The following is a 26222-nucleotide window of genomic DNA, read 5'->3' as shown; positions in this document are numbered from 1 at the left end:
TCAGGTAAATTTGCTTGAAGCATTAGCAGCAGCTCTATTTTACTCAGCTCATTTAGATACAAAATGGCATGGAAATTTCTTGTCGAGATTACATGTTAAAATGATCGCAGAAATCTAATGGAAATGTATTCAGTTTGTTTTAAAAAGAAAATCCTTTCCAAGTGATTCCAAAGTCAGGTCAAATGAAATGATTCTGAACATATGATGTGGCCTCTTTCCTGGAATAGTTTCTGAGAATGAAATTTCATGGGGAAGATCCACTTGCTGATATTTAGGAAAAGATAAAATTTAAAATGTCTCCCTCTCTTGCATATATGCATGTGCATCCTCCCTCTCTCCCCCTTCCTTCCTTCCACCCTCCCTTTCTCTCATGATAGGAGGGCATTGTTTCAGCTACCATTACCATTTTTCCTAGTAGCAGTTCATCTGTTGTGACTCCAGCTTACAAAATCCTGGGATTTGTAGCTTTGTGTGGCATCAGCACTCTTTGAAAGAGAAAGCTAAAAACATTGCAAAACTGCAAATCCCAGCTTGCTATAGGATGGAGGTACAGCACTTAAAGTGGTGTCACTTAAAGGGGTTGGATACACCCCCTTTGCCACACCACAGTTCCTCCAGTCAGAGTAGGAGGAGGAGATTGGGAGGTAAAAGGTCCTAACAAAGCAGAAGTGGACAACTGCACAAAGCACAGAAAACTGTTTTTGTGCCCTCCAGCCTTCACCCACCTGAAAATCTGAGTAAAGTAAATCTGTGTAATTAGTCAGACAGCTTCTGTCCTAAAACATTATTCCCTCAATGAACTCAGTCAGGTGAGGGTTATGGGATGAGATTTTTCTCTCTCTGCTCTTTCTTTGCTGACAGGCAAAAACCTTTTCATTTACACAGACCTTTGATTTTTCATTGGTTTTACAGAAAGGTTTTTCTTGGCATGTACTGAACCTTTATTGTGGCTGAAGTGTGTTTTAAAATGTTTAAATGAATTTTAACAGATTGTCTATTCAGACCTGGATATTATATATTGTTTTAGCTGTGTTCTGCTTTATCCTACCCAGTAAGCCACCTTGGGTCCCATATTCATAGAAAGACATGATACTTATAAGATAAAGTAAAGTAAAGTAAGATAAGATAAATCTGAGGCTCTTCTTGTGAGCCTCAGTAATCATTTTGTAATTTAAGCACTTTGATGGCATTCAGGCTTAGTTCTTGCACATGTACCCTCCAGCATCACAGATGAAAACCAGGACTCATGCAGCCAAACAACATTAGAGTATGGTCAAGATGGCAAAAAGTATTAAGGAGCATGAACACACAAATCAGGAAAGCATGCAGAAGTTTACCTTGACCTGAACCTGCTTGTAAGGGCAAGGTTCTGCCCCTCTCTTCTACCCGCCCCCCAGCTGAGTTAATTGAATACAAATTAGTTTTTCATTTTGAATTTAGCTTGCAGCAATTGACATAAGCTGAATGTGGGACTACTACTCTGGAAACCAGGGTTTGAATTCTGGCTTGGCCTTATAAACCCACTGGGTGACCTTAGGCAAGCCACATGGTCTCAGCCTCAGGGGAAGGCAATGGCAAACCACTTCTGAAAAAAACAAGTGATAGATTAGCTTTAGGATAGCCATAAACTGGAAACGAAGGCACATGAGAACAACAAGGACTGAGGGGGAACAGGAAAGGATGAGATAGAAACTGGTACGTTTTAATGGCAGCTGAAAAAGTGAGGTAGCAGAGGATTAACTGTCTCTGCCAAAATGGGACAGTTGGAGGCCATGTGTACAGGAAAGGAGCAAGAGCCCTAGAATGGTAAGATTACATTTAGACTTACAAACTTCCCTTGTAGTAGGAATGTGACAATAAATATCTTGCTTCTGTCAGGCAACTGTGATGAGGAAGTGAGCCACAGAATATGAGACAACCCAACAATGCTTCCCAGAATCAACACAGTCCCTTTTCTTGTTAGAGAGTAAGGCTGGTTGAGAATGTTCTTGAGTTCACTTTTTAAAAATAAATATGTAGTTTGCTAAGAAAATAGTCCCTTTCTTGGTGGAGAAAGGACGTTCTTCTCCTCCCTGGAAAAAATGAAAATTCAGACTTAGCCTTTTAGGTAGTTGGGGAGATAGAGTGCCATGTTGCATTATTAAACAAACCTGGCAGGCAAACAAAAAGATGCATGGGTTTTTTCCTCTCTCTGCATGACTCTCATTCTCATCAGGTTGTAAAAGCATGGGAGAACGTTGTAGAAGTGTCATTTTTGCCAAATGGATTATTTCAGCTAGGCAAGCGGGACACTTTTATGACACCTTTATGACCCTCTCCCACAATTTTACAACCGGAAAAGAACAAAAGAGAACTACATCATGTAGAGAGAGAGAAAAAACATACGTCTTTTCATTTGCCTGCTGGATTTAATAATGTGATAAGAGTCTCATGGATGGACAGACAGACAGACAGGCAGAGTAGGCTTGTTATTTTCCTAAGCTTATTCATAAGATAGTATTAATCTCTGTAATATGTAGCCCCGCCTTTCTATTTGATGGCAGTGAATTAGGCTATATTTCAGAGGAAGGTACTGGCAAAACCACCTTTGAGTATTCTTTGCCTAGGAAAACACTATGAAATTCATGGGGTTGCCATAAGTCTACAACCAACTGGTAGGCATATACAAACATACCAAGTATACTCCACACAACTCAACTGGAATTTGGCTCCACTCGTGCAAGAAATCCCTCTTCCTCCAATGGAAAGTAGCTTCTTGGATTTTCTTGCCTACCCAGTGACCAGTTTCAAATATGAAAATCCCATTTTGACTCCACTGAGCATGACGGGCTGAAAACTTTCACTTTTATCACACAATCCCTAAAACGGAAGTGTGAGTCCAAACTAAACTCTCTGTGGAGGCTCCATCCCTCCCCAACACCATGTTCTGAAACAGAAACATCACTTGCCACTAGAGACCTGTCTGCATGGTAAGGATGTGTTGCTAAGAATGCTTTTGAAAGTATCTGAAGTATTAAAAATAAAACCTGGTAACCCTGCGTAATGTAATGTTGAGACATCTGATATTCATGCTGAATATTAAGATCTTCTGAAAGTATACCTGACCTTGCTGACTACATATCCAAAAGCTTGTCTTGCATTCTAAGCTAGAGAGGAACTTCTCAGGGTAATGGTACTCAATTCAAACTGGCAGCTGAGTATTTAGAGATGGAACTGTCTGTATTTTGAACCAGGTAAAGTCAAACCTTGGGATGTATCCACACTGCAGAAATAAAACAGTTTGACAGCACTAGAATCCTTGGATTTATAATTTGGTAAGGCACCAGACCTCTCTGACAGACCAGGCTGAATATCTCACCAAACTACAAATCCCATGAATCCACAGGATGGACCCATGCCAGTTAAAGTGGGGTGAAACTGCTTTAATTTTTCAGTGTGGAAAGGCTGTCAGTGACATCTGTAATTATAATAGCTAATCAGTGGCGCTGTCCAGATGGCACTTTGCGCTAGCCTGGCCACATACTAAGGTTGCATGGGGGCGGAGCGACCGCACACCCCACAACCCTAGTACATGGTGGCAGCGTAATAATGGCAGCACCCTGTATACATGGGTGCCATCATTGTTATGTAAATGCCATGTGGCATCTGCACATTGCTGGGCAACACTTACGTAATCAGTACACCACAGGCACACTGGTTAAACCACCCTACAGCTTTAAAAGAACCCGCTTTTTGTGGGTTCTTTTTCCGCTGGAGGAAAGTCATGCGGTTTGGTGGCTGTGGCTTCGGGGGGCAAGGCTGCCACCACTCCGGACATTCTCCAAGGTTTGTACCAGGCCTATACTTCCTTCCCCATGCATCCTTACTTTTAGTTCCCTTTTCCCCACTATGTACTTTTGTTTATTTTTCCCCAACAAGAAAAAAAGTGTGTAAATCATTTTATGACTATCAGCACTCCCTGCTCACCTTGTGCATGAGAGAGTGTGCATGTCTTACCTGTATTTTCAGCTGTTTCTTCCTCAGTTGATGATTTCACTATGTTTTAAAGTGCTTCTTCATAACATTGGTTCCAGCCAACAGACTGTTTTAAGACTGTCATGAAGTCAAATCAAAGTGAAGGAAGGCAACTCTGAATATACTTCCTCAAAGTGACACAAAACTAATTAGATTTGGCTATGTACTGATTTTATGAAGTCAAACCAGTGCCTCTTTCTGCCTCTTTCACAGCCCCAACCTCAAAACGATTGCTAGAAATGGTCTGTGGAGCTACTGTAATATTTTCCTTTAGACTTATTCTTCTTCTGGCTAAACTATGGCCCCATACAGATAGGCCAAAATAAAGCTGCTTCGGGTCACATTGGAGGTATGCTGTTTAAATGATGCATGCATTCTAAGAGGCCAGAAGCTGCACCAAAGCTGCGCTCCAGTCTTTAGGACTGGAGCATGGTTTTAGCATGGATTCCGGACTCTTAGGATGCATGCATCATTTAAACAGCATACCTCCAAAGTGACCCAAAGCAGCTGTATGGGGCCTAAGTATGCTCAAAAGAGAAAATAAATTTAATCCACAGTTATCTTGATGCCAATTATGTACAATTGTATCTTTACTTTTATTCTTTGCTTTTATATATCATGTTTCATACTGATTTGAAGTAATTGCACAATATTTTATTAATTCACTTGATTTTCTTATTCAAGCGGGCATGGCAGGCTGTACCTCTGAACAGTTGCATGTTACACTTTAATCTTTTGTTTTATGTTACACTTGTCATAGAATAATAGGCTCTGATAAACTTCTCCCTAAATTTATGTATTCTTAAATGACATCAAAACTGAATCTTTTGTAGATCCCACGTCAACTTTATTATCCCTGGAGAAGTCACAGGTAGAAACTCATTTCCATGACAGCTGCCCAAACACAAACAAAACAAGACAGGGGAACAAGTGAGATACTTGAATATAACTTCATCAATAGCGTATGACTCCTGCAGGCTATGGTAGTATTTATTTAGTACAGTGCTTATTTGTTATTCTTACAAAGACTGCTGGTGTTAAAAATTGTCCCTTTGTACATGCTTGATAATATTTTTATGTCCTTTAAAGGCAGACATATTGAGGATGTTTGGACCTATAGAGGGAGGGTGTTTTAGTATTGTCTAAAATGTATTTTATTTTGTAGGACAAAGTAGATCTTGGCGAGTTGATGTTTTCACTTTGCTATCTTCCAACTGCTGGTAGACTAACCATTACTATAATAAAAGCAAGAAATTTAAAGGCAATGGACATAACAGGAGCATCAGGTAGGAATGCTTTTATTAATACTCCAAGTAGCATACATAGTTCTCACCCCACTATGATAGTTGTAGCAATGCTATGAGGTAGGTTATGATGAGAAAGATGAGAAATATCCAAGGCCATCCAAAGAGGTGGCTAAACAGTGATCAGGACCACATCCTAGGGCAAAACTCTACTCGTTACATCACTCAGGTGTCCCAGTTGCAAAACAGCAACTCACTTCCACTGCTTCTTTCAGGGTACCAGGAACTCACTATAATGAAGTCACAAATACATTGAGTCACAATAGAAAAAAAAAGTTCCAAAAATACCTTTTGTGTGTAAAGCTTGAATATTCAGTACTGTCTGTTCCCAAAATATCTTCTTCAAGTGGGTCAAATCTCTCTTCTTCTTTTTTTTCATGGAGGAAAAAATCAGATCAGAGATGCTAGGGCAACTTCCCAAACCAGTTGCTTGGCTTAGATTAGGTGCTTTCAGACATGGGTCTGGTATACTGTGGAAGTGCAATCACATTCTATAAGGGGTCACGGTCCTTTGATGAATCACAAAATTAGTATTGAATGAAAGAGTGTCTCTCCCTAAATATACTTGCCTGAGGGCTAAAGCAGGGGCTCTGCTCTGTGTCCCAACCTTAGGTGCAATACAGGTGAGCATGCTGTGGCTCCCCACTTCTGGAATGCCCTCCAGTCACATCCCCAACACTGGTATCATTCCAGTGCTTAATAGAAGCATGGCTTTTTATTAAAGCCTTTGAAGACTAATTGATTTTATTCACATCTGCATATATATTATATTTTAAATTAAATTATTTAATTTTCTCAGATTGACCTGCTTAAGTTTATCAAATTGTTTTATATGCTTGTAGTCTGTTTAAATGATTCCTTACTATTTATATTTTAAACTGATTTTGTTGCACACATTTCTGAGATCAAATGATATAGGGCAGGAAAATATTTTTAATAAAATAATTGAATATACAGTACAGAAAAGGGAAATGCTGTAATCCTGTTATCCGTGATGCAGTGTAGGATCTGACAGTAGAAGAACTAAGCATTATCCTGTACTGTAATGCCACTGAAGAAGGGTAGATAACTTGGGTATGTTTCTCCTTCACAAATGTAGTATTTTGATACCACTTTAATTGTCATGACTCTGTCCGATATAATCTTGGGATTTGTAGTTTGGTGAGAGACTTAGAACACTCTACTTTACTTCTCTGAACTCTGTGGCAATGTGTTTAAAACTCTGTAGCAGAGAATTATAAGTCTCCATGGCTCACTTAATAAGACTTTATATTTGATTTAGCTTTTATAAATGGTCAGACAAGGTGACATTTTATTGCACACTTATATTTCTTGAGGTAAAATTCTTCCCCAAATTATATCTTATAATAAAAATCAATCCCAGTTTCTAAATGGAATGTCCATAGGTATAAATCTTACATCGGTATTCACTAATTCACAATAGTTTGTAATGGAATTAAATGGCATGCCTTCTCTTTAAATTACAGATGAGAAGATTATAAAGAGAATGTAGATGAGCAAAGCAAAATGGAAATGCCTGTCATATTTTGTTCTAGATTTAACAACTGTTTTGAAAGGAACTGCTATGTTTATTATACCCTTTATACAGATCCCTATGTAAAAGTTTCACTAATGTGTGAAGGGAGGCGCTTGAAGAAAAGAAAGACTTCCACCAAGAGGAATACCCTCAATCCTGTTTACAATGAAGCCATAGTCTTTGATGTCCCTCCAGAAAGCATTGATCAAATTAGCCTGTCTATAGCTGTTATGGATTATGATCGGTGAGATATCTGGACATCTATTAATAACAAAGAGCTTGTGTTCTAATCCAGTGACAATACAGTACAGCAGAATCTCGATTATCTGACATAAACAGGCTGACTGATAGTCGGATAACCAAAAATGTCGGATAATCCAGACTCCCCTCCACTCCTCCCTCCCTTCCCCCCTTCTTTCTTTCTTCCTTCCTCCTTCCTTCCTTCCCTCCCTCCCTCCTTCCCTGCTTATCTCTGTTTACTCTGTGGCAGCGGTGGCGGCTTCTGCCCTGGCTTGGCTGCGGGGGGGGTGGGGGTGGCAGAGTCAGGGCTGACTTCAAACCACAAAGGAGAAGTCTGGGCCGAGCACCCATTCTTCTCCTTGGCAGCTTGGCTTCCCTCAGCCCGAATGGAGCTCCATGGACTCTCTTTGGGCTGAGGAAAAGCAAACCACGAAGGGGGAAGGGTCTGGGCCAAGTGCCCATTCCTCTCCTTGGTGGCTTGGCTTCCCTCAGCCCGAATGGAGCTCCATGGACTCCCTTCGGGCTGAGGAAAAGCAAGCTGTCCTCTGCTTTGCAGCTTGAAGTCAGCCCTCTCAGCCCCGGCAGACTCTGCCCCCTACAGCCAAGCCAGGGCAGAAGCTGGTGGTGGGTCCTGGTGGCGTTTGCCACCGCTGCCACCCGCTTGGGGCCTTTTCTGTTTGGGGGTGTATCTGGGGGCGCAGAAAGGCCCACAGCCACACCCCCAAGTTATCCAACAGTCAGATAATCTGGAATGTTGGATAACCGAATGTCGCATAACCAAGACTCTACTGTAGTTGCTTTTGTTATCATGGTTCTTTTATATATATCATACTCTTGATTCCATACAATGCTTAAGAAAGAAATCTCTTGGGTTTAATTTATAGACTCTAAAATCAGTTACCATACCAGAAGTGATCTCTCCTTCCTTACTATCGCAAATTGATTTTCTTTTGATTCCTCATCTTTTCAAGGAGAGGGATGGATTGAGGGGGGCTTGAAGCAGTAGATTGGAAGTGAAGTATCTTGAAGAGAACCTCCTGAATTTGCTAAGAGGTTCACCAGAACCACACTATAGGGCCCATACAGACAGGCCAGAATAAAGCTGCTTTGGGTCACTTTGGAAGTATGCTGTTTAAATGATGCAAGCATCCTAAGAGGCCAGAAGCCACACCAAAGCCTGTCTGTTCAGGCCCTATAGATATACATCCTCTTTTTGCAACTGGATAGCAGGGCACCTATAGAGTATCAAATGGAACATTGCTTCCTGACTTGAGTAAGCCCAAGTGAATTTGTTGGGTTTCACACTGGCATAATCGGGTTTGGGCAGGAGTGAAAATGCAGAAAGCATGGACTTCTAGGGAGTCAGCTCTGTATCAAAATTCATGTTGTGGTAATACCTTCATTAGACCAACCAAAAAGGCAGAAAAATCTTGGTGAAAGCTTTTGAATTACTTGAATTAATGTGCTTGAATTGATTTGATTAAGGCGCTTTACAGAGCGCCCAAAAAGGGCGCTCTGCCGGCACCCATGTTTGCTGCTCCAGGGAACCGAAGTGGACAAACTGCGTGATTCCCTGGCACAGCAAAAAGAACCCGCAAAAAGTGGGTTCTTTTTGCGGCACGGTTATGATGCCAAAAGGCACCAATACTGCACTTGCGGTGTCATTTCCACACTGCAATGTTCGGACGCTAAGTGTCCACTACGTTAAAATGGTTGCACCCATGTAGAATGGGTGCTGCCATTTTGTACATGCTCGGCACGTACTAGGGTTAGGGGCGTCTGGAAAGGACGCCCCTTCCTAACCCTAGTACATGCCGAGCACATACTTTTTGGCGGTGTGTAACCCGCCTAAGATAACATATGGATTTTTAAGAGTCTGAAGATCCTTTGCTCTCTCACCATCTGAAGGCAACCTGCAGACTATTTGACTGTAACACTGTCACACTTCCACCCCTGCCAACCACACAGTTTCCCTTGCATGCATGCTAAAAATATATTTGATTTAAGAAACATTTGTTTTCAAACACTTGTACAAACATCCCACACCTCCCCATGGATCAAGGCAGGGAACAACAACAATTACAGATAAAAACATCAGTTCACATATTAAAACAATCCACATTTAAAATTCACAATTTAAAAATCATCTGGATAAGCCTGCTGGCAGAGACTGATCTTTAATGCTCTTTTAAATAGGGAAAATATATTCAGCTGTTGAATCTTTTCCAGCAGGCATTTCAAAATCTATGGGTAGCTGAAGAAAAAGTCCTCTGGCAGACATTTACCAACCTAGTCCTGGCAATAAAGCTATGCCATGATATACACTTTGGAATTTGTCTTATCTTCAGCCAAACTGCCCTTGCATTTGAATGGGCTTAATATTTATTTAATCTGGTTTCTGGTTCATGTGTCACAATAAACCACACACAGAAGGTTCATGGTTTGCTTAGCCAACTTGTAGGGATAGACAAGCAGGAGTGTTTGAGGCACATGCACTAGCTCTCTGGCATAGTCACTGTATTTGTATGATATATTATTAAACGGGGGAAAGAAAGCTTGCTCACTGTCATTTTGAGCTGTGATTTATTTGTAAGAGTTATGCTTTAGTACCTGAGGGTCAAGCTATACATGACATAAAGTGCCTCTTTGCATAGTAATGTACAGGAGAGTTCCCTCCCATATAAATTGTTTCAGGTGGAGGAGTTAATAATTGATGGGATCAGAGCAGGTATAGAAATAGAATTAAACCTTTCCCTGCTGTGGTCCTGAAGAAATATCTCCTTTAAACCAAGTATTTGCTTTAGGGAGAAAGCTTCTGTTGGCACCACTGACAGGACTCCCATTCCTATGTAAGAAAATAGGAGCTTCAGAGGAGGAGGATTAAATTCCTCCCTTTAGGTATTATAATAAATAATAATAATAATAATAAATTTTATTTATACCCCGCCTTTCCAAAAAAATGATCAAGGCGGCTTACAAATGTTAAAAACAGTTACAATAGGATTTACAATACAAATTAAATTACAATATAAAAGTTAAAACATTACTACAAAGAATAGGAACAGGAGTCAAAAAATACACATATCAGGGTACAAACAATCAATCACAAATATTTCGGGGTCAAAGGAAGAAAACAAGGGCAGAGAAAAATCAATTAAACTAAAGAGGGAAGGCCAATCTAAATAAGTATGTTTTTAAATTCTTCTTAAAAGAATCTAATGAGGCGGCATTAACATTAAATGCAGATATACATTTGACATCAAGTCTAGTTTAACCCTTAGGACCTTTTTTCCCTTGAAGGAGATTTGAATTATATGGTTTCTGAAAGTAAAAAATTTAAGAAATAAATATTATTGAACCTTTTCACAGTGTAGGTCACAATGAGGTCATTGGAGTCTGTCAAGTAGGCAACGATGCAGAAAGCCTTGGGCGAGACCACTGGAACGAAATGCTCTCGTACCCTCGGAAACCCATTGCACATTGGCATCCGCTGGCAGAGGTAAGTCTCCTCCATCTCATAGTCTACCTTTTACATTTTGTTAAAAGAAAAACCCACTAACATTGGAGAAAAATCTTCCCATCCCACCAAAATCCATTTGCATAGATTAAATCCTATTTAAACACAGCAGAATCCAGAGGCTTAAAGAAAGATTGGTGTAGAGTGCAAGTAAAAGCTGATCCACCAAGATTTTCTTTTGAATGTCACAGTAAAATACATCCAACTTAAAGTAAAATCCAAATATTATGTATATAAGTTTTATTTTGGTTTGTTTTTGGGTTCAGTATTGAAAACTTTGAGTAGATAACTGTGTGGTCTACATTTCTTTGACATGTCTGAGTAATCAGCATCCTGGTGTACTGCATTACCTCTTTACTTAAGGATTGTAACATCCGCCAATTTGCATATATGGAATAACAATTAAAAGGGTTTATTGTTATGTTTATTTACAGATCAGAAGTATGGCTTACTATCGTGTAATAATGTAACTCCACTATGGTGTCCAGAGGGACATCAAATTAATGTTGAAATTAACAATATCCTCAGAGATTAGGACATGCACTCAAAACTTCTCCTCAAGTTACAATTAGATTCCTCTGTTTCTTTTGTCTTTATTTAGGGCCCTATTCAGCAGAAATGTTATGCGGGCCTTCTGCGCATGGATGGCTGCCGAAGAGGCTTCCTCACTCTTTTAACCTATTCAGCAGAAATTTGGCATTCCTGTTGAACCTTTTCTTAGCCATTTTCTCAGGGGCCATTCCGCAGAGAGTCCAAAGGGGGTAAAGACATCCCTTTAATTCCATTATGTGACCCTTACCCCTTTCCCAACATCAGATTATATGAATTCTAAACCACAAGATGCAAAACTTTGTTTGTTAGAAACAAATGTACTTTGGTTTCTATAGTTTTCTATAGTTTAATTTTAACATAGCTACCCATGTTTTAATGGTAATCACCCGTTTTGTCATCTATTCCTCTTAAATCAGTTTCATTGTTATCCATGTTGTCTTCAGCTAGGTGATGACTCGTGTTCATAAACTTTTTTTAAGTCATGGGAAAACATGGTAGTTTTCAAAGAAGTAGACATGTTAGTCTCTTGCAGCATAATAAGGAGAAAGGAAGGGGGCAGAACTTTGGTCCTATTCGATTCCATGCCACTCCCACAACTGTGTAAATATACCTGAGCATTTATTATCACTCTGTACTGCATCCATGGGTTTAAATCCCCTAAGCTCATGGAAAAATAAAAAACAGTTAGTCTTAAAGGTGCTGCCACATTTCTTTTTCTTTTTTCTTCCCCCTCCCTTTCTCTTTTTTTTAAATGGGAAAATGTGTTTCTGTTTATTATTATTATTATTTTAAATGGAAAAGATTGACTTGCACTGTTTTACATTCTTTACCTAACTGTCAACAAGTCCAGCAGTCATGCAATTAGTAGACAGCTCTCTACATTCATAGAGCATGTATTAGGTGTAATATTAGGGATATAGGATGTTATGTGTCTAACCCCTTTCAACAATCAATGGCAAGTAGAGATGGTCTACACTACACATAGCAGAGAGCTGTTTTGGTCCAGTAGCGTGTTTGTATGATTTATTGCACAGTATATAATAAAACTGTGTAGGGACCAATACTGTACAGCACAATGACACACTACTCTCACCATATAATTTTGAGAATTGGTTTTTATGGGTTGTTCTGAATCATGCAACTGGAAACATCAAGGGCAAAATCTCTTAAAATGATGATGTGTCGTATTAAATTTAACCATCATCCTGGTTTAAAACACATTCTTTTAGCAAATTTGTGAATCTTATTTCTTTATCGGGTATATGTTCCAAACAAGAGCAAAGTAAAAACAGGTTTGTGTTATGGCCAGACTTGTGGTGTTTTTACATGGTAGTCTTTCAGTGGGTTTTGTTATTTAGAATACAATTTGTTTGGCCTAATTCAAATTTGTTTTATTTACTTTGCAGCACTGTTCCTAAAGAAATTGAAAAACATGAACCCCAGGTATTCTTCCTTTGGAAAAGGCTGAATAAACTGTAGTCCAGTTAGCAAACTTTGGAGAGAGACCCAGCATACAGACACAGCTCATCTGGGAGAAAATTAAATCATTTAAGCAGTTCTTATATGGCATGTAAAAATAATAAACCAAAACGTGAAATGACTGTTACTCTCCTAGCAGACTGCTAGTTTCCTAGTAGAAAATTTGCAGAACAGTACATCTTTGTTACATCTTTAAGGGTGGGGAGTTGAGTGTTTTGATTAATCAGATTCTTAAAAGCCAGTTTTGAGCATGTCGAGCATGTCTGAGATGCACGAATAGGTACAGAGGGGAAAAACAAACGAATTTCAAAATTCCTTGTAGTTCCACTGCTGTGTGAACGTTGTGCAATCGGTAAAGATCTCAGTAACTAAAAGCTTTATCACATAAAGAAAGCCAAACTATAGCAGGATAATAGCAGTTTTCTCCATATGTCGTATCACTTCTCTTCCTGAAGACATGGTCATAAAACCATGCCTTTTGTCAAACAGTTTTTTCAGGCTGAACAAAAACTAGACTTTTATTACTGTCTCCCTCAGGAAAAGGATGGAAGTGCTACAACAGCATGCAGAGAGGAGAAAGCCACTACTCTCCCACTCCATTTTGGCTTTCTTTTCTCAAGTAAAAAGGCTCTAAATATTTTATTTTATTTTATTGAGTACAGTATATGATTCCATACTACATTTTCAAATTGCTTCAAAGTTTCAAGTTTTGTAAAAAAAACAAAACAAAAAAACAACAACCCACCTCTTAAAAACTTGTCATGTGTAGATATACTTTCCATCTATAATGTCAAATATTCATCCACTTTCCTTAGTTATATGGTAGAATTCAAAATTTGTGGGAGTTATATCAGTCCCCTCCTTCCCACATTTCAAATTGGACCCAACTCATCTGGCACTGGGATTTTGACAAGCTCAGGTGTCACATTCTCCATGCTTACTTGTAGATCTGGATGTTGCCATATATATGGCAACATCTAAACAACTAAAATGGTGAAGGGTCTGGAAACCATGTCCTATGAGGAATGTCTTAGGGATCTGGGGATGTTTAGCCTGAAGAAAAGAAGGTTAAGAGGTGATATAATAGCCCTGTTTAAATATTTGAAGGGTTGTCATATTGAGGAGGGAGCAAGCTTGTTTTCTGCTGCTCCAGAGAACAGGACCCGGAGCAATGGATGCAAGCTGCAGGAAAAGAGATTCCACCTCAACATTAGGAGGAACTTCCTGACAGAAAGGGCTGTTCGACAGTGGAACACACTCCCTTGGAGTGTAGTGGAGTCTCCTTCCTTGGAGGTCTTTAAGCAGAGGCTGGATGGCCATCTGTCAGGGATGCTTTGATTGTGATTTCCTGCATGGCGGGGAGTTGGACTGGATGGCCCTTGTGGTCTCTTCCAACTCTATGATTCTATGATTTACAGAAAAATCCTGCCTTGATAAATCCCGAGACTTTGTACCTGTGCCAAACCTTCATGTTGATCCCAGACACATTGTTTCATTTCATAAAAATAAAGTGGGCAGTGAGGAGGTAGGTCTCTGCACCACCATCTTCCAGATGGCATCATGCAGCAGTCTTTAGCCAAGTTAATTCATGTTAATCAGCCTAACTCTAAAACAAAATAACAGAAAGGCTTAGATGTAATAGGCAGACCCAGTTTTTCCTCCAACCATATTTTTTTATCTGAGAATAAAATAAGGGTATTTGTAGAAAACTTTAGTTTTCTAGAATGATACATAAAACTAGGTTCCTATGCAGACAGTTATTTTTATGATAGGCCATATAAAATACCAAAGTCATTATGGGATGTGCTAAAATACCATGCATTTTAAAAGCAAACTGAAAGTGCTTTTTTTGTCACATCGTACTCAAGCTAAATATATAGGATCATAAGCAACACCAAGTAGCTTTCAGAAATACACAAGAAAAGATTAATCACATGTCATATAGCATCATCATATATCTCAGGTGCCCCTTTTGATACTCCCCTTTCATTCTTCATTGATTTTGCTACTCCATATCAAATTTTGTGACAGATTTTCTCAGATGCAGCAAGCTTCTCCCAATAGGAAATACTTGAGAAATAGAGTTATGGTTCTTGCAGAAAGTTTCATTACCCAAACAACTGTGAAGAATATATTAACTTATTGATACTGTGAGAAGTGCTTCATAATAATAAAAACTCATGACAAAAATGACAGCTTTAAATTTAATCAGTTTTCATTAGAAACAAATGACATATGACATGATGATCAAGGGAACTAGGGAGAAACTTGGGTATGAGATGCAAAGTAGTGAACGCTGTCCAGAAAGAATCCATACTTTGTTTCTGAGTTCCCTAGCTTTAGTATTCAGTCACTGCCACCATGGCTGCAACCATTCAAGCTGCATGTGCCTGCAGCTGGTCATAAATGATAAGCCAGGGTTCCCATGGTTCCTGCATTTAATGTGTTGTGCAGCCAAAGCCATAGAGTAAGATCTCCTATACCACAGCTATAACTTGTCCATTTGTAGACATGAGTTGTATCCAGAGGAAGCTCCCTGACCATTAACAATTCTACGTATGGAAGTTGGGAAGGGATTTTTGCCAATAACCCCACCCCAAACATTCCCTCAGCCTCCAGTGCCACCTTTCGTACTATTCTTGAGAGCCACTCCACCCAATCCATGGCAACAGATGTTCAGTTGTATATGGGAAAGGGCGGGGGGGGGGGGGGAAGCAGGAATAATTCACCCCTCTTCCACTTGTGGGAATGTCCAGTTCTCTATTCTGCTTTGATCAGACCCCACCTGGAATATTGTGTCCAGTTCTGGACACCTCAATTTAAAAAGGATGTTGAGAAATTGGAGCATGTCCAAAGGAGGGTGACTAAAATGGTGAAGGGCCTGGAAACCATGTCCTATGAGAAACGACTTAGGGAGCTGGGGATGTTTAGCCTGGAGAAGAGGAAGTTAAGAGATGATATGATAGCCCTGTTTAAATATTTGAAGGGATGTCATATTGAGAGGGAGCAAGCTTGTTTTCTGCTGCTCCAGAGAACAGGACCCGGCACAATGGATGCAAGCTACAGGAAAAGATATTCCACCTCAACATTAGGAGGAACTTCATGACAGTAAGGGCTGTTCGACAATGGAACACACTCCCTTGGAGTGGAGTCTCCTTCTTTGGAGGTCTTTAAGCAGAGGCTGGATGGCCATCTGTCAGGGATGCTTTGATTTAGATTTCCTGAATGGCAGGGGGTTGGACTGGATGGCCCTTGTGATCTCTTCCAACTCTATCATTCAACATTCCAATCTACCCTTCTTAGGATCTAATCTGGAGGTGGGCAAAATGGGGGCCTGTTATCCCTTCAAAAGGCTGCTTTTGTATCAGTTAAAATCCTCCCAAACAACTGTTTCTCTGGCCAAAAGACAAAAGATGCAGTTGCTTCTCCCATTAACCCTCCAGGAATGAATGAATGAATGAATAATAGTCTAGCATCCTGTTCAGTAATTAACAAGCCCTATTTGCAGTATCATAATTACAGCGCGCCTGCGCCATACGCGGGCGCGCCATACGCGGCCTTGAGCATACGCGGCCTTGAGCATACGCGCTTAAGCCGCGGGGCGCGCGTGGGGCGGAAGGGGTGGCACGTCCCATTCAATTGAATGGGCGTGTGCTCCCGTTGCGCCCCGCACACTCCCGCGCCGCCACGCCGCCGTGCACGAGCCCCATTGTTTCCAATGGGGCTCGAGCATAGGCGGAATTCGCCTTACGCGGTGGGGTCCGGAACGGATCCCCCGCGTAAGGCAAGGATGGACTGTACATGAATTCAGTTTTACAGTTGCTACATCTTCACAATGACAGAAAGTACCCACTAAAAATTACCTTTTGAGCCATGCAGCCCCCCAGAGGAATTTCTGAGGCACTTGAGAACAAAACAATGAGTGATTATGTGCTCAGCCTTCTCTTGATAGCAGGACATGCTGTGACAGTCCTGTTGCATGATTTCCCGCTACCAAGAGAGGGCTGAGCATGTCATCACTCACTGCCCCACTCTCCAGCATCTCAAAAATGCCCCTGTGAGGGTAGCATGGCTTAAAAGGTAGCGTTGGGGAGCTGTAACATTGGGAGATGAAGCCATGCCATTGTCACTGAATCATTGTACCTACATCTCTGACTGCAAGAACTCAGTACTATTTAAAAAAAAAAAAAAAAGCTGTGATCTTCCAGCCATTTCTGCTTTGGGTTTCTTTTTCATTTGAGAAGCAATTTTAATAATCTGTGTATCATGGAAGGGAAGGCAGGCCCCCAGACCTGATCTTGCCCATCCCAATTTAACCCTAATATAGATAATACTTAGTATAGAGAAAAGATTTAGTAACAGCCATGGTATTTGGTATAAAATGTAATTAGTTACTGAATGTTACAAATAAAAGTTGTAATACTGGTTTGAGCTACACAGAAACTGATGCTTTTCCTTTAAAATCTTATGGCATTTGAGGAAATAATTGCAGAAATGATGAGAATAAGCTTGCAGGAAAGATGACCATGTGAGAACTGGAACCAATGGAATACCTTCATCTAAGTTTTTCTTTACTAATTTCTCAACTGAAAAAGAAATATGATTGCAAACAGGATAGTACGGCATGGCAAGACATTACAAATGAAAAATATTATGAGCACTTTTAGGATGGTTCCTTGGTTTCTTGAATGTGTGATGCAGTATTTTGAACGTAAATGTAAGTCAAAGATACTTTTTCAATTATAGTTTCTGTATGTTGCCTCTCCATATGGTCAGATGAGATGCAGGCTTCTGACTTCCTACCCTTCTCTCACTCCCACTTCTATATGACAAAGTTATAGTTTACAGTGCAGTCTTACATGTATCTAATTGGAAACGAGCTCCCTTGTGTTCATTTGGACTTGCTACTACATAGGTGAATGTACAATTGTACCTGAAATTATGAGAGTTACACATTTATTAGAATCGTGGAGCTTTTCTTATCTTGGATATCAAACTTAAGATCAAGAGAGATCCTGTGTTTTCAGTCACTGTGAGTTTTAATATATACATCCAGTAAAGTTGTCATGTTCAAATAAATGCAGGACCTCCTGGTTTGGACTCCTGTCTCCTCAAACATTTCCAGAAAATTCTTCAACCACATAGAATGTGCAGTTAGAACACATGCCCAAATTCAAGCCTTCAGCATTCTGGGTTGCTTAAAAGTTTTTGGCTTCAGTTAGTAAAGCACATTTATTTTTAATATCTATACTCCTCAAATACAGTTGAAAAGAGTTCTGGTATAGGTAAGCATGGAGCCATTGTGACAGTCTCCTCATTCTGTCATGCTGGAATCTCCTCTGACTTTCTGTACTTAGGCAAGACCCTGATGGAAATTAAATAGAAGGATTGGAAAGAATTGTACTGGTTTCCATTTTGTTCCTGTCTTGTCCTCCATTTTTATTATGCTGCTACTGCAATTGCTAATTTAGTCATTCATTTCAATAAAGATAGGGACCTTTAGTCCAAAAACCTCAAGTAGCTATCAGCCTAATTTTAACAGCCCTCAGCAATCTCTGACACTCAAGAGCAGTGCTCCCCTCCATATGCACAGCCCACTGGTCAAGGGAAAAAAAGAGGAAAGACAGAGAGAAAAAGAGAGGCAGAAAGAGAAAATAGGGTGTCAGAAAGATTATAAAGCAGGTGTCCCACCAGCAGTATGCAGCCCTCAACAGAAAATCACCAAAGCAATTCAGCTTATAACAGAAAAAGGTTTCTGACCTGGCTTTCTGTTAGTTACCCCTCCGAAATGCACAGGATATAGTGGCTGAAATTCTGTTAGGAACATCCTTTTTCAGGCACTGTGGTGGTTGGTATTTTCTTCCTCCCTGTGCTGCACCCAAAGCCCCACCACCACCTACTGATAAAACCCTGACAATGCTCTGCATGTTCACTCTGTGTTTCTTGGCAAGCAGGCAGGTTCAGAGAAGCACCTGGCTACATATCTCACAGCCAGATATGAAATGGTGACATCAGAACTGACTTCCTCTGGGGTCCCCCAGGAGACTCAACATTACAGTAAATCATGTTATGTCTGAATATCGTTATGTGGCCAGATGCTTCTCCAAACATGTCTGCTCTTTGAAACAGGAAATGGCCATGTGGGATGGTTTTAGGAGCTTATTGGTAAGTTGTGGGGAGGGTATATGGTTCATGGTAGCATAGGTCTGCATGCTGATATTTATACTGAGGGAACGTGATACTGAGTTCATAAAAGAGAACATACTGATAAGAGTTTTGCTAGTATTGTTAAATAATAAGCCAATACCAGTATCTACATACTGTGTCACACACTATTTCATTTTATAGTGGTATTTACTTTCAGAGTCATCACTCTCATTTAAAACAAAATACTGAAAATAATGACACACCACATAAGCAGGTCTAGGGTTTTTTGCCAAAGCTGGAAATGACAACCAGGGGCAGTAATCATAGCTGTGGTTTCAAACTAGAAAGGTGCGAGAAGCTATAGAGGGTCCATTGATTTCTCTGAAGCAAGAAAAGATTGGATTCGCCTCTCCCCCTGATGCAGGGCTCAGGTGGGCCTAGAAGTTTTACTGTGTTCTTTTTTATTATGTGGGAGATACACAACCCCCCCCCCCTCTGCCACCATAGCCATATTGTGAGGACTATCCAGGTTTCTGTTTACACTGTAAGAACGTTAATACATTTTCATGAAGTGGAAGCTTCACACACACATACAAATTAGGGGAGTAACTACCAATCAGGTACATAGGCTGATGTTTGGACTAAACTAGCTTTTGATGTTATTTTTAGTGGGAAATTGAGAATGGCCTGGTATGCTTTTAGGTTAGGAACTTTATTTAGAAAGGCTTGTTTCAGATGTAACATATGAGCAGGCGTTTGTCTCTCCTCATTCCTCCTCTTCCTAATGTGCAAACCAGATAAGCATAAGCCTAAACTGGCTCCAAGCCAGAACTGGAAACCAGAGTTCAACTAGGTTTCCATTTTTGACTTGGATACAAATTGTGGTTTGCATAACCAGGAAGTTCAAGAAAAGTATAGGAACAAGCAAGAGAGCATATGCAATTTGTTCATTTGGGACATCAGTGCAAATGACCAGCAGAAAGTGCAGGAATGTGTCACTGTACAAAGAAAGGAAGCAGAATGTAAACAAGAAGCCCTTTAGCAGAAGTCAAGCATTGTTTATCTGTTAGTTTTAAACCTGGCCAATGAGTCCCATTATGTGCATTTGTCTCGGGTATGATATAGTCCACAGCATTCTTCCAGTTTCATTAAGCATCATACAAACTCAGGTTAAATCATAGATCTGCATGTTCTTCACATTGTACAACAGGATGGCATGAGGGGTGCTTTAACAGTTCAGTTGCCCTATATTACTATAACTGTATTGACCACCTGGCCCAACCTGGTGCCATTGAGATGTGGTGAAGCAGAGCTGCCATTAACTAAGGTCTGGATTACGGGAAGGCTGATCTAGTGAATGCCATGATATCAAGAGACCTTTGTGGTTGTCAATGTTGTCTTCATATTTAAATTTAAAATTTAAATTCATAACTGTACCTCAATCTCCTTCGATAATATTCTACATTTTACCAGAGATGGACAAGTACAGTGACCAAAAGGCATGAGATCAGTTTTCTTTTCTTTTTCTTTTTCTTTTTTTCTTTTTAGTTTGTAAGGACTAGCCATAAAATATGACTTTGCAATTCATTTAAAAGTGCAATCACACCATTGTTGAGCACTCATTAAAAATACTAAAGATTATATCAGTACTTGGGAAATATTGGCTAGTAGAGAGAAACAACAAATCAGTCAAAGTTGGAGGAAACCAAAAATAGGCTAATGGAATCTCTGGAGTACTCATTTTGGAGTTACGTTCCTGTTCAATACAACTTAAAAGTACAGTTCTTTAAAGGTATTAGTAAAATTAATATGGTAAAGAAAGAAGGGAGAAAAGTTAAAACATTATATAATTTAAATTTGGTACAAACAGGCTGGAATATTCTAATTCTTTCATGAGCACTATACTATAAAATGACTGTACCTCAGACTAAAACTGGAAAATAATGATACTGACAAAAAAATTCTGTTAATGACCTATTTTTATAAAATAGCCCATTCAGTGAAAACCACAACAGTCATTCTTAGCCCCAAAATGAGTTACTAATGTTTGTTTTACTTTGGTTTCTACTATTAATGGCTCATAATTGTGCTTCAGAATAATCCCATCCCTCCTCTAAAAATGTTATAAATTACATGTGATGTAAATGGAACTATGCATTCCATGAGCCATGTATCTTTAAGCATTGCATTAAAAGGTGATTTCTAATGCAGTGGGTTGGGCAAGGAACTACAGCTGGAAGCATGCCAGGGTCCTGCAGTTCTCTCAAAGGACCTCCATCTCCATGAAGGAACATAAACTATATAAATCCAAATGACTGTGATGGGACTACACTCAGGAAGGATGAGAACACGGATGCACACCTCCACTGCTAAATAAGCTAACAAATTCGATACAGACCAGGCATGTATTGAAGATGAACTGGTTTGGGGTTTGTTTGTTTGTTTGTTTGCTTGTTTTGCTATTTTTGTTTTCCTTCAGCCAATACACAATGAATACAGGTGACTGTTTATTAGGTGAAAACATCTAAAGTTTGTATGTTCCCATTTGGCAAACAGGTGGTATTAATCATCTTGCCAAGGGACCTGGGGCCCTTTCACACTACACAACAACAGCACAATGATGTGACATAAACCACCATGGTTCTATCCTATGGAATCCTGGGATCTGTAGTTTAGGAAGGGATATTTAGAATTCTCAACCAGAGAGCTCTAGTGGCTTACCAAACTGCAAACCCAAGGATTTCATAGGATATTGCCATGGCGGTTAATGTGGACTCATAGTATGCAGTGAAAGGGCCCCTGGAGAATAGCACTCCCCTTCCACACTTCAAAAACCTGAGGAGATCCATTCACATAAAACAGCAATAGCACTATGATTCCACTTTAATTGCCATGGGTACATTCTACAGAATCATGGGATGTTTAGTTTGTTAAGGACTTGTCCTCTCTGGCTGAGAAGTCTAAATACAGTGAGCCCTCGGTATCTGTGGGTTCGATATCTGTGGATTTAAACAATCACGGGTTGAAATGAAGAGACATTTAATTTTGTTAACCTGTGATGGCCAAACTAAGAAGTGGTCCCAGGGCACTAGTGGATGCTGAGGCAAGACCTGGACCAGTCAGTGCCTCCCTCCCCTATAGAGGTCAATCCCACCACAAAGCCACAGTCAGAACGTAAACGTCTTCCTTAGTCTCTGTACTCACCTACACATCACAAAACTGCTGCCAACATTTAAACCCTGGCCTCACTCCATTTCCCACCATCTCACAAGGAAGCCTCTGCCAGAATTTAAGCTGCCTTACTCCATTTCCCACTTTCTCACAAGGAAGCCTCTGTCAGAAATTACACTCGGTTTCCCAATTTCTCACAAGAAGCCTCTACCAGAATTTAAACCCTTTTCCTCTCAATATACCTCCATGCCCCCTTCTTCTGCTGCCTCTCCCTGAGATGGATCAGTGCAAAGGGGTTTAAAATCTGGCAGAGGATTTGTGATGGAAAGAAAGGCTGAGAAGGTCAGAAACAGAATCAGGAATGGATTTACATTTTGGCAGAGCCTTCATGATGGGAACATGGGGAAATCTGCATGAAGAATGCCTTCTTGCCTAAGAGGGACGCCACCGTGGACACAAAGAAACCACAGCCTGTTGGAGGTAAAGGCCACAACTTTATTAACATAACAGAGGACCAAGCCAACGCAAATGTAGGGTTGGCTCCAATGCATGAGGTCTGGATCTGTCATCCATCAGTCCAGTACTGAGTGGATGAACCAAAGTGCTTGGTCACGGCCAATTTTCGGGATGGCAAGAGATTATGGGTTATCGCTCACACTCCATCGATCGCTCAAGCGACTGATCGCAATTCCGTAACTGCGCATCATCGCATAACTATCGCTTGCCAATGGGGGACACTGCTGGTGATGCCCCCGCAATGGCAACACCACATTGCTCGCAGCACCCCCCGTGTCCAGATGGACTCCCGATCCAGCGCTATGCAGCCCTGGAAACCAAGCCCACCAGATCCAAGACCTATGCAACCACCACCCAAAGTTGTGACAACAACCCAAACCCACAGAGGGAGGGTGGGTGGGTGAGCCAAGCAGCAATGGCGCCGTCCACCGATGCCTCGTGGCCTTTTGTAGGCCAGTTGGCCAATGGGAGGCCGGCATGGAGCAGCAAGGCCCGCCTCCCGGCCTCCCTCCAATCCCAGGCGGCGCCTGTGGATGACGCCGCCCAATCAGTGGGCACCACCCACAGAGGCCACTGGGACCTGTAGTCCCAGCAGCGTGGACAGAAGTACCGCCTTCCCTCCCTTTTCCAAGCCAATCACGGCTCGAGCGGCCCCCGCTGAGGCTTCTGGGGGCTGCTCAAGCCGGAAGAGGCCTCTCTCCCTCTGCGGGGCTTCCCCCAGCGGCAACTGGGCCGTCCCGCCCAGGCAGGCAGCCCCATTTGGTGCCCAGACCTTGTTGCCCAGGTAATTTTAAATGTTAAATATTGATTTGAGCATCCCTAGTTTTGTTATCTAAGGGGGCTCTGGATCCAAACTGTATCCCCTTCCTAAACTGCAAATCCCAGGATCCCACAGGATGTTGCCATGGCAGTTAGAGACATCAATGCTCTGTAACTGTGTAGTGTGAAAGGGCCCAGGGAGTGATAAAAAGATGGGAGGATGATAACACAATTAGCTTACCCAAGTGGCTAAAGCACATCATGACATAAATGCGCATAACTTGGTACATGGTAATCTGTACTCATGAGGAATCATCTTTCAAACTGGAATGTCTTATTCTGTTGCATGCTAGATAGCCATCCCCTTCATTTTTCTATTTTTTATATATTTAATGCTCATCACAAAAGTTATGTAAAGAGATACTTGTGTTAGTTGGATAATATATGACTTTGTTTTTATAACACAAACATTGTATTATACTTTAATATTTGTTCATCAACAAGTAGTCCTTGTACATCTATGTTCAATGTCAAATTTTGGAATGTAAAGCCACATCTTTGTCAGGATTTTGTCCGTTCGGTGGACTCCCTCCCCCTTGCTTAATAGAGGTGATGCATGATTCATTTGCAGTTAACAGTTTGAGGGATGAAACAATCTTAACATTTCTTAATTTTATAAAAGTATAATATTCTTATAAATAAAGGTAAAATGTACTGTGGTTTTATTTATATAGATCTCATCTGTATGAATTAACTTTGTTCTTAATAAAATACGTAAGAAAGTGTGCCATTGTAATTTATGCCTACAGTATTTTGTATTTATATATTAAAGTCAGTGTTAATATTTGAAGAGCTTACATTCAGTGCTTTAAAAGTGTTTTAATTCCATGTTCTCTGACTGCAACCTGTGAGGTAATTTTATTTGATGCAAAGACATTAATTAATGCTGGAAGTATAAAAAATAAGTGTCTTATGCAAACTAGGAGAGAACAATGTTGCAAATGCATTATTTGGGTTACCTATTGGAATGAAAATTTGCAGGATAAAAATCTATTTCTACAGTTAAACTATGTTTGTTTTTTTGTAAGTTAGTTTGTTTTATTCATTCATTCTTTCATTTGTATGCCTCCTTTCTCCTAGAGAATTAGTTACAAAAAAACCTTCACAATAAAATTGTAAAACCAATTAAAATCGCCACATAAAACAGTACGATCATTTAGAAGACATAAAAAAGTTTTAAAAGATAAAACATTCCAGTAAGAAGCTTCCATGCTTACACATTAAAAACCTGCTTAAACAAAAGGCCCTTTGCCTTCAAGCAAAAGGAAAGCAAGGAGGGGGCTAGTATAGATTTTTTCATAAGGTAATTCTGGAAGGTGGGGAAAACCATTGAGAAGGCTCTTTCTGATGTCCTCACTAAATGAGCCTATGGTGGTGGAATCAAGATAAAGCCTTTTCCTGTAGACCTTAGGATGCTGGCAGGTTTGCATAGGGACATATGGTCTTTCAGACAGTCTGGACCTAAGCCATATAGGGCTTTATAGTTCATGGCCAACACTTTGAATTGTGCCAAGAAAAGAACCGGTAGCCAGTGAAGCTATTTTATCAAAGGAGTAATATGCTCCCTATAGCTGACCCCAGTCAGCATACTGGCTACTGAAGTTTCTGAAAAGGCATGTGTCACCATTGCCAGATCTGATGTCCCAAGGAATGGGTGCAACTGGTACACTAGTTTTAGCTGTGCAAATGTGCTCCTGGACACTGCTCAGAGTTGAGACCAGGAGCACACTCAAGCTGCAAGCCTAAGATTTCAGTGGAGAGTGTAACTATTCCGTGATCTGCCTTTCGACTAATCAGGAGCATGTCTGTCTTGTGTGAATTAAATTTTTGTTTGCCCTCATCCATTCCATTTCTGACAAACAGAATTGGTCCAATATCAAGACAGCTTCCATGGAATCAGGCAGGAAGGAGAGTAGAGTTGGGGGACTTCAGAATATTGGTGACACTGCACCCCAAAATTCCAGGTGACCTCTCCAAGTGTTTACATGTAGATGTTAAATGGCATGGGGGACAAAACAGAACCCTAAGGGACACTCCACAGGTCTATGGCCAGGGCATTGAACAGGAGTCCCCCAACACCACCTTCTGAGTTTGACCCTCCAGAACCACTGCATAACAGTGCCCCCATATTCCATCCCATAAAGGCAGCCCTGAAGGATACAATTATCAATGGTATCAAAAGCCACTGACAGGTACAGCCTAACCAACAGGGGGACACTCCCCTTATCCATTTTGCTCCGTAGGTCATCCACCAAGGTAACCATAGCTGTATCCATCCCATAACCAGGCTTGTAGCCAAACTGAAATCTAGGTAATCCATTTCATCCAGTACTGGAGCTGGGAGATCACCATACACTCCAGAACCTTACCCAAAAACAATTTTAGAGACCAGCCAATAACTATTCATAATGGTGGGGTGCAGGAAAGCCTTGTTTAGGAACAGCCTCACGACAGCCTCTTTTAGGCAGGGTGGATGGTATTAAACACTCCCCTTACCCTTTTGGCCAGTCTCCCTCTAGCTGTTTTCAGAATCCAGAAAGAGCAAGGATCCAGTGGTGGCTCCCATCTCGTCAAGGATCCTGTCCACATTCTCAGATTCCACAAAGTGAAATGCATCCAATAATATAGGACAAGCAGATGCCAAGATTGCACTGCCCCTGTCTCAATTACAGTACCCAAGTCAGAGCTAATACAAGCAATGTTTTCTGCAAAGTGTCTTGCAAATTTGTCCTTAAGCACCACTGAGCAATTTAAGGGCAGTGTTGTGATCTAGTTTACCCAACCACTACATTCCACATTTTAATGCAATTTTTCAGAGTGACAAGAGTATAATTTTCTTGTTTAAATAAGTAAGACTGACTTTCTAACTGCCAGTGTTTGACATGTCATTCAGCAAAATTGGTATGTGCTGCTCACGTAGATTATG

The 26222-nt window shown here is 40.6% G+C and overlaps 1 protein-coding gene across 5 annotated transcripts in view; it reads left to right on the top strand.

The window, feature by feature from the left end:
* SYT9 (synaptotagmin 9) overlaps positions 1-26222 on the top strand; it is a 128255-nt gene that overhangs the window by 96173 nt on the left and 5860 nt on the right. Inside the window, exons 4-8 of one of the 5 annotated variants that reach the window (XR_016280928.1) lie at positions 5180-5300; positions 6928-7099; positions 10465-10594; positions 11214-11373; positions 12571-15343. Coding sequence is in view for 4 of the 5 variants with exons in the window: in XM_089521246.1 (XP_089377372.1) it covers positions 5180-5300; positions 6928-7099; positions 10465-10594; positions 11214-11321 (531 nt within the window). In the remaining variant the exon portion in view is untranslated. Of the gene's footprint in view, positions 1-5179; positions 5301-6927; positions 7100-10464; positions 10595-11213; positions 12310-12570; positions 15344-21001; positions 23951-26222 lie in introns of those variants that run through there. The other 4 variants (XM_089521247.1, XM_089521248.1, XM_089521246.1 and 1 more) reach the window with 4 other exon arrangements.

The sequence above is a fragment of the Sceloporus occidentalis genome, unplaced genomic scaffold (assembly GCF_023333645.1).
Source record: "Sceloporus occidentalis isolate IW3139 unplaced genomic scaffold, rSceOcc1.0.p SCAF_4, whole genome shotgun sequence".
In the NCBI taxonomy this organism is placed as follows: Eukaryota; Metazoa; Chordata; class Lepidosauria; order Squamata; family Phrynosomatidae; genus Sceloporus; species Sceloporus occidentalis.
This window is presented reverse-complemented; position numbering and strand designations above follow the sequence as displayed.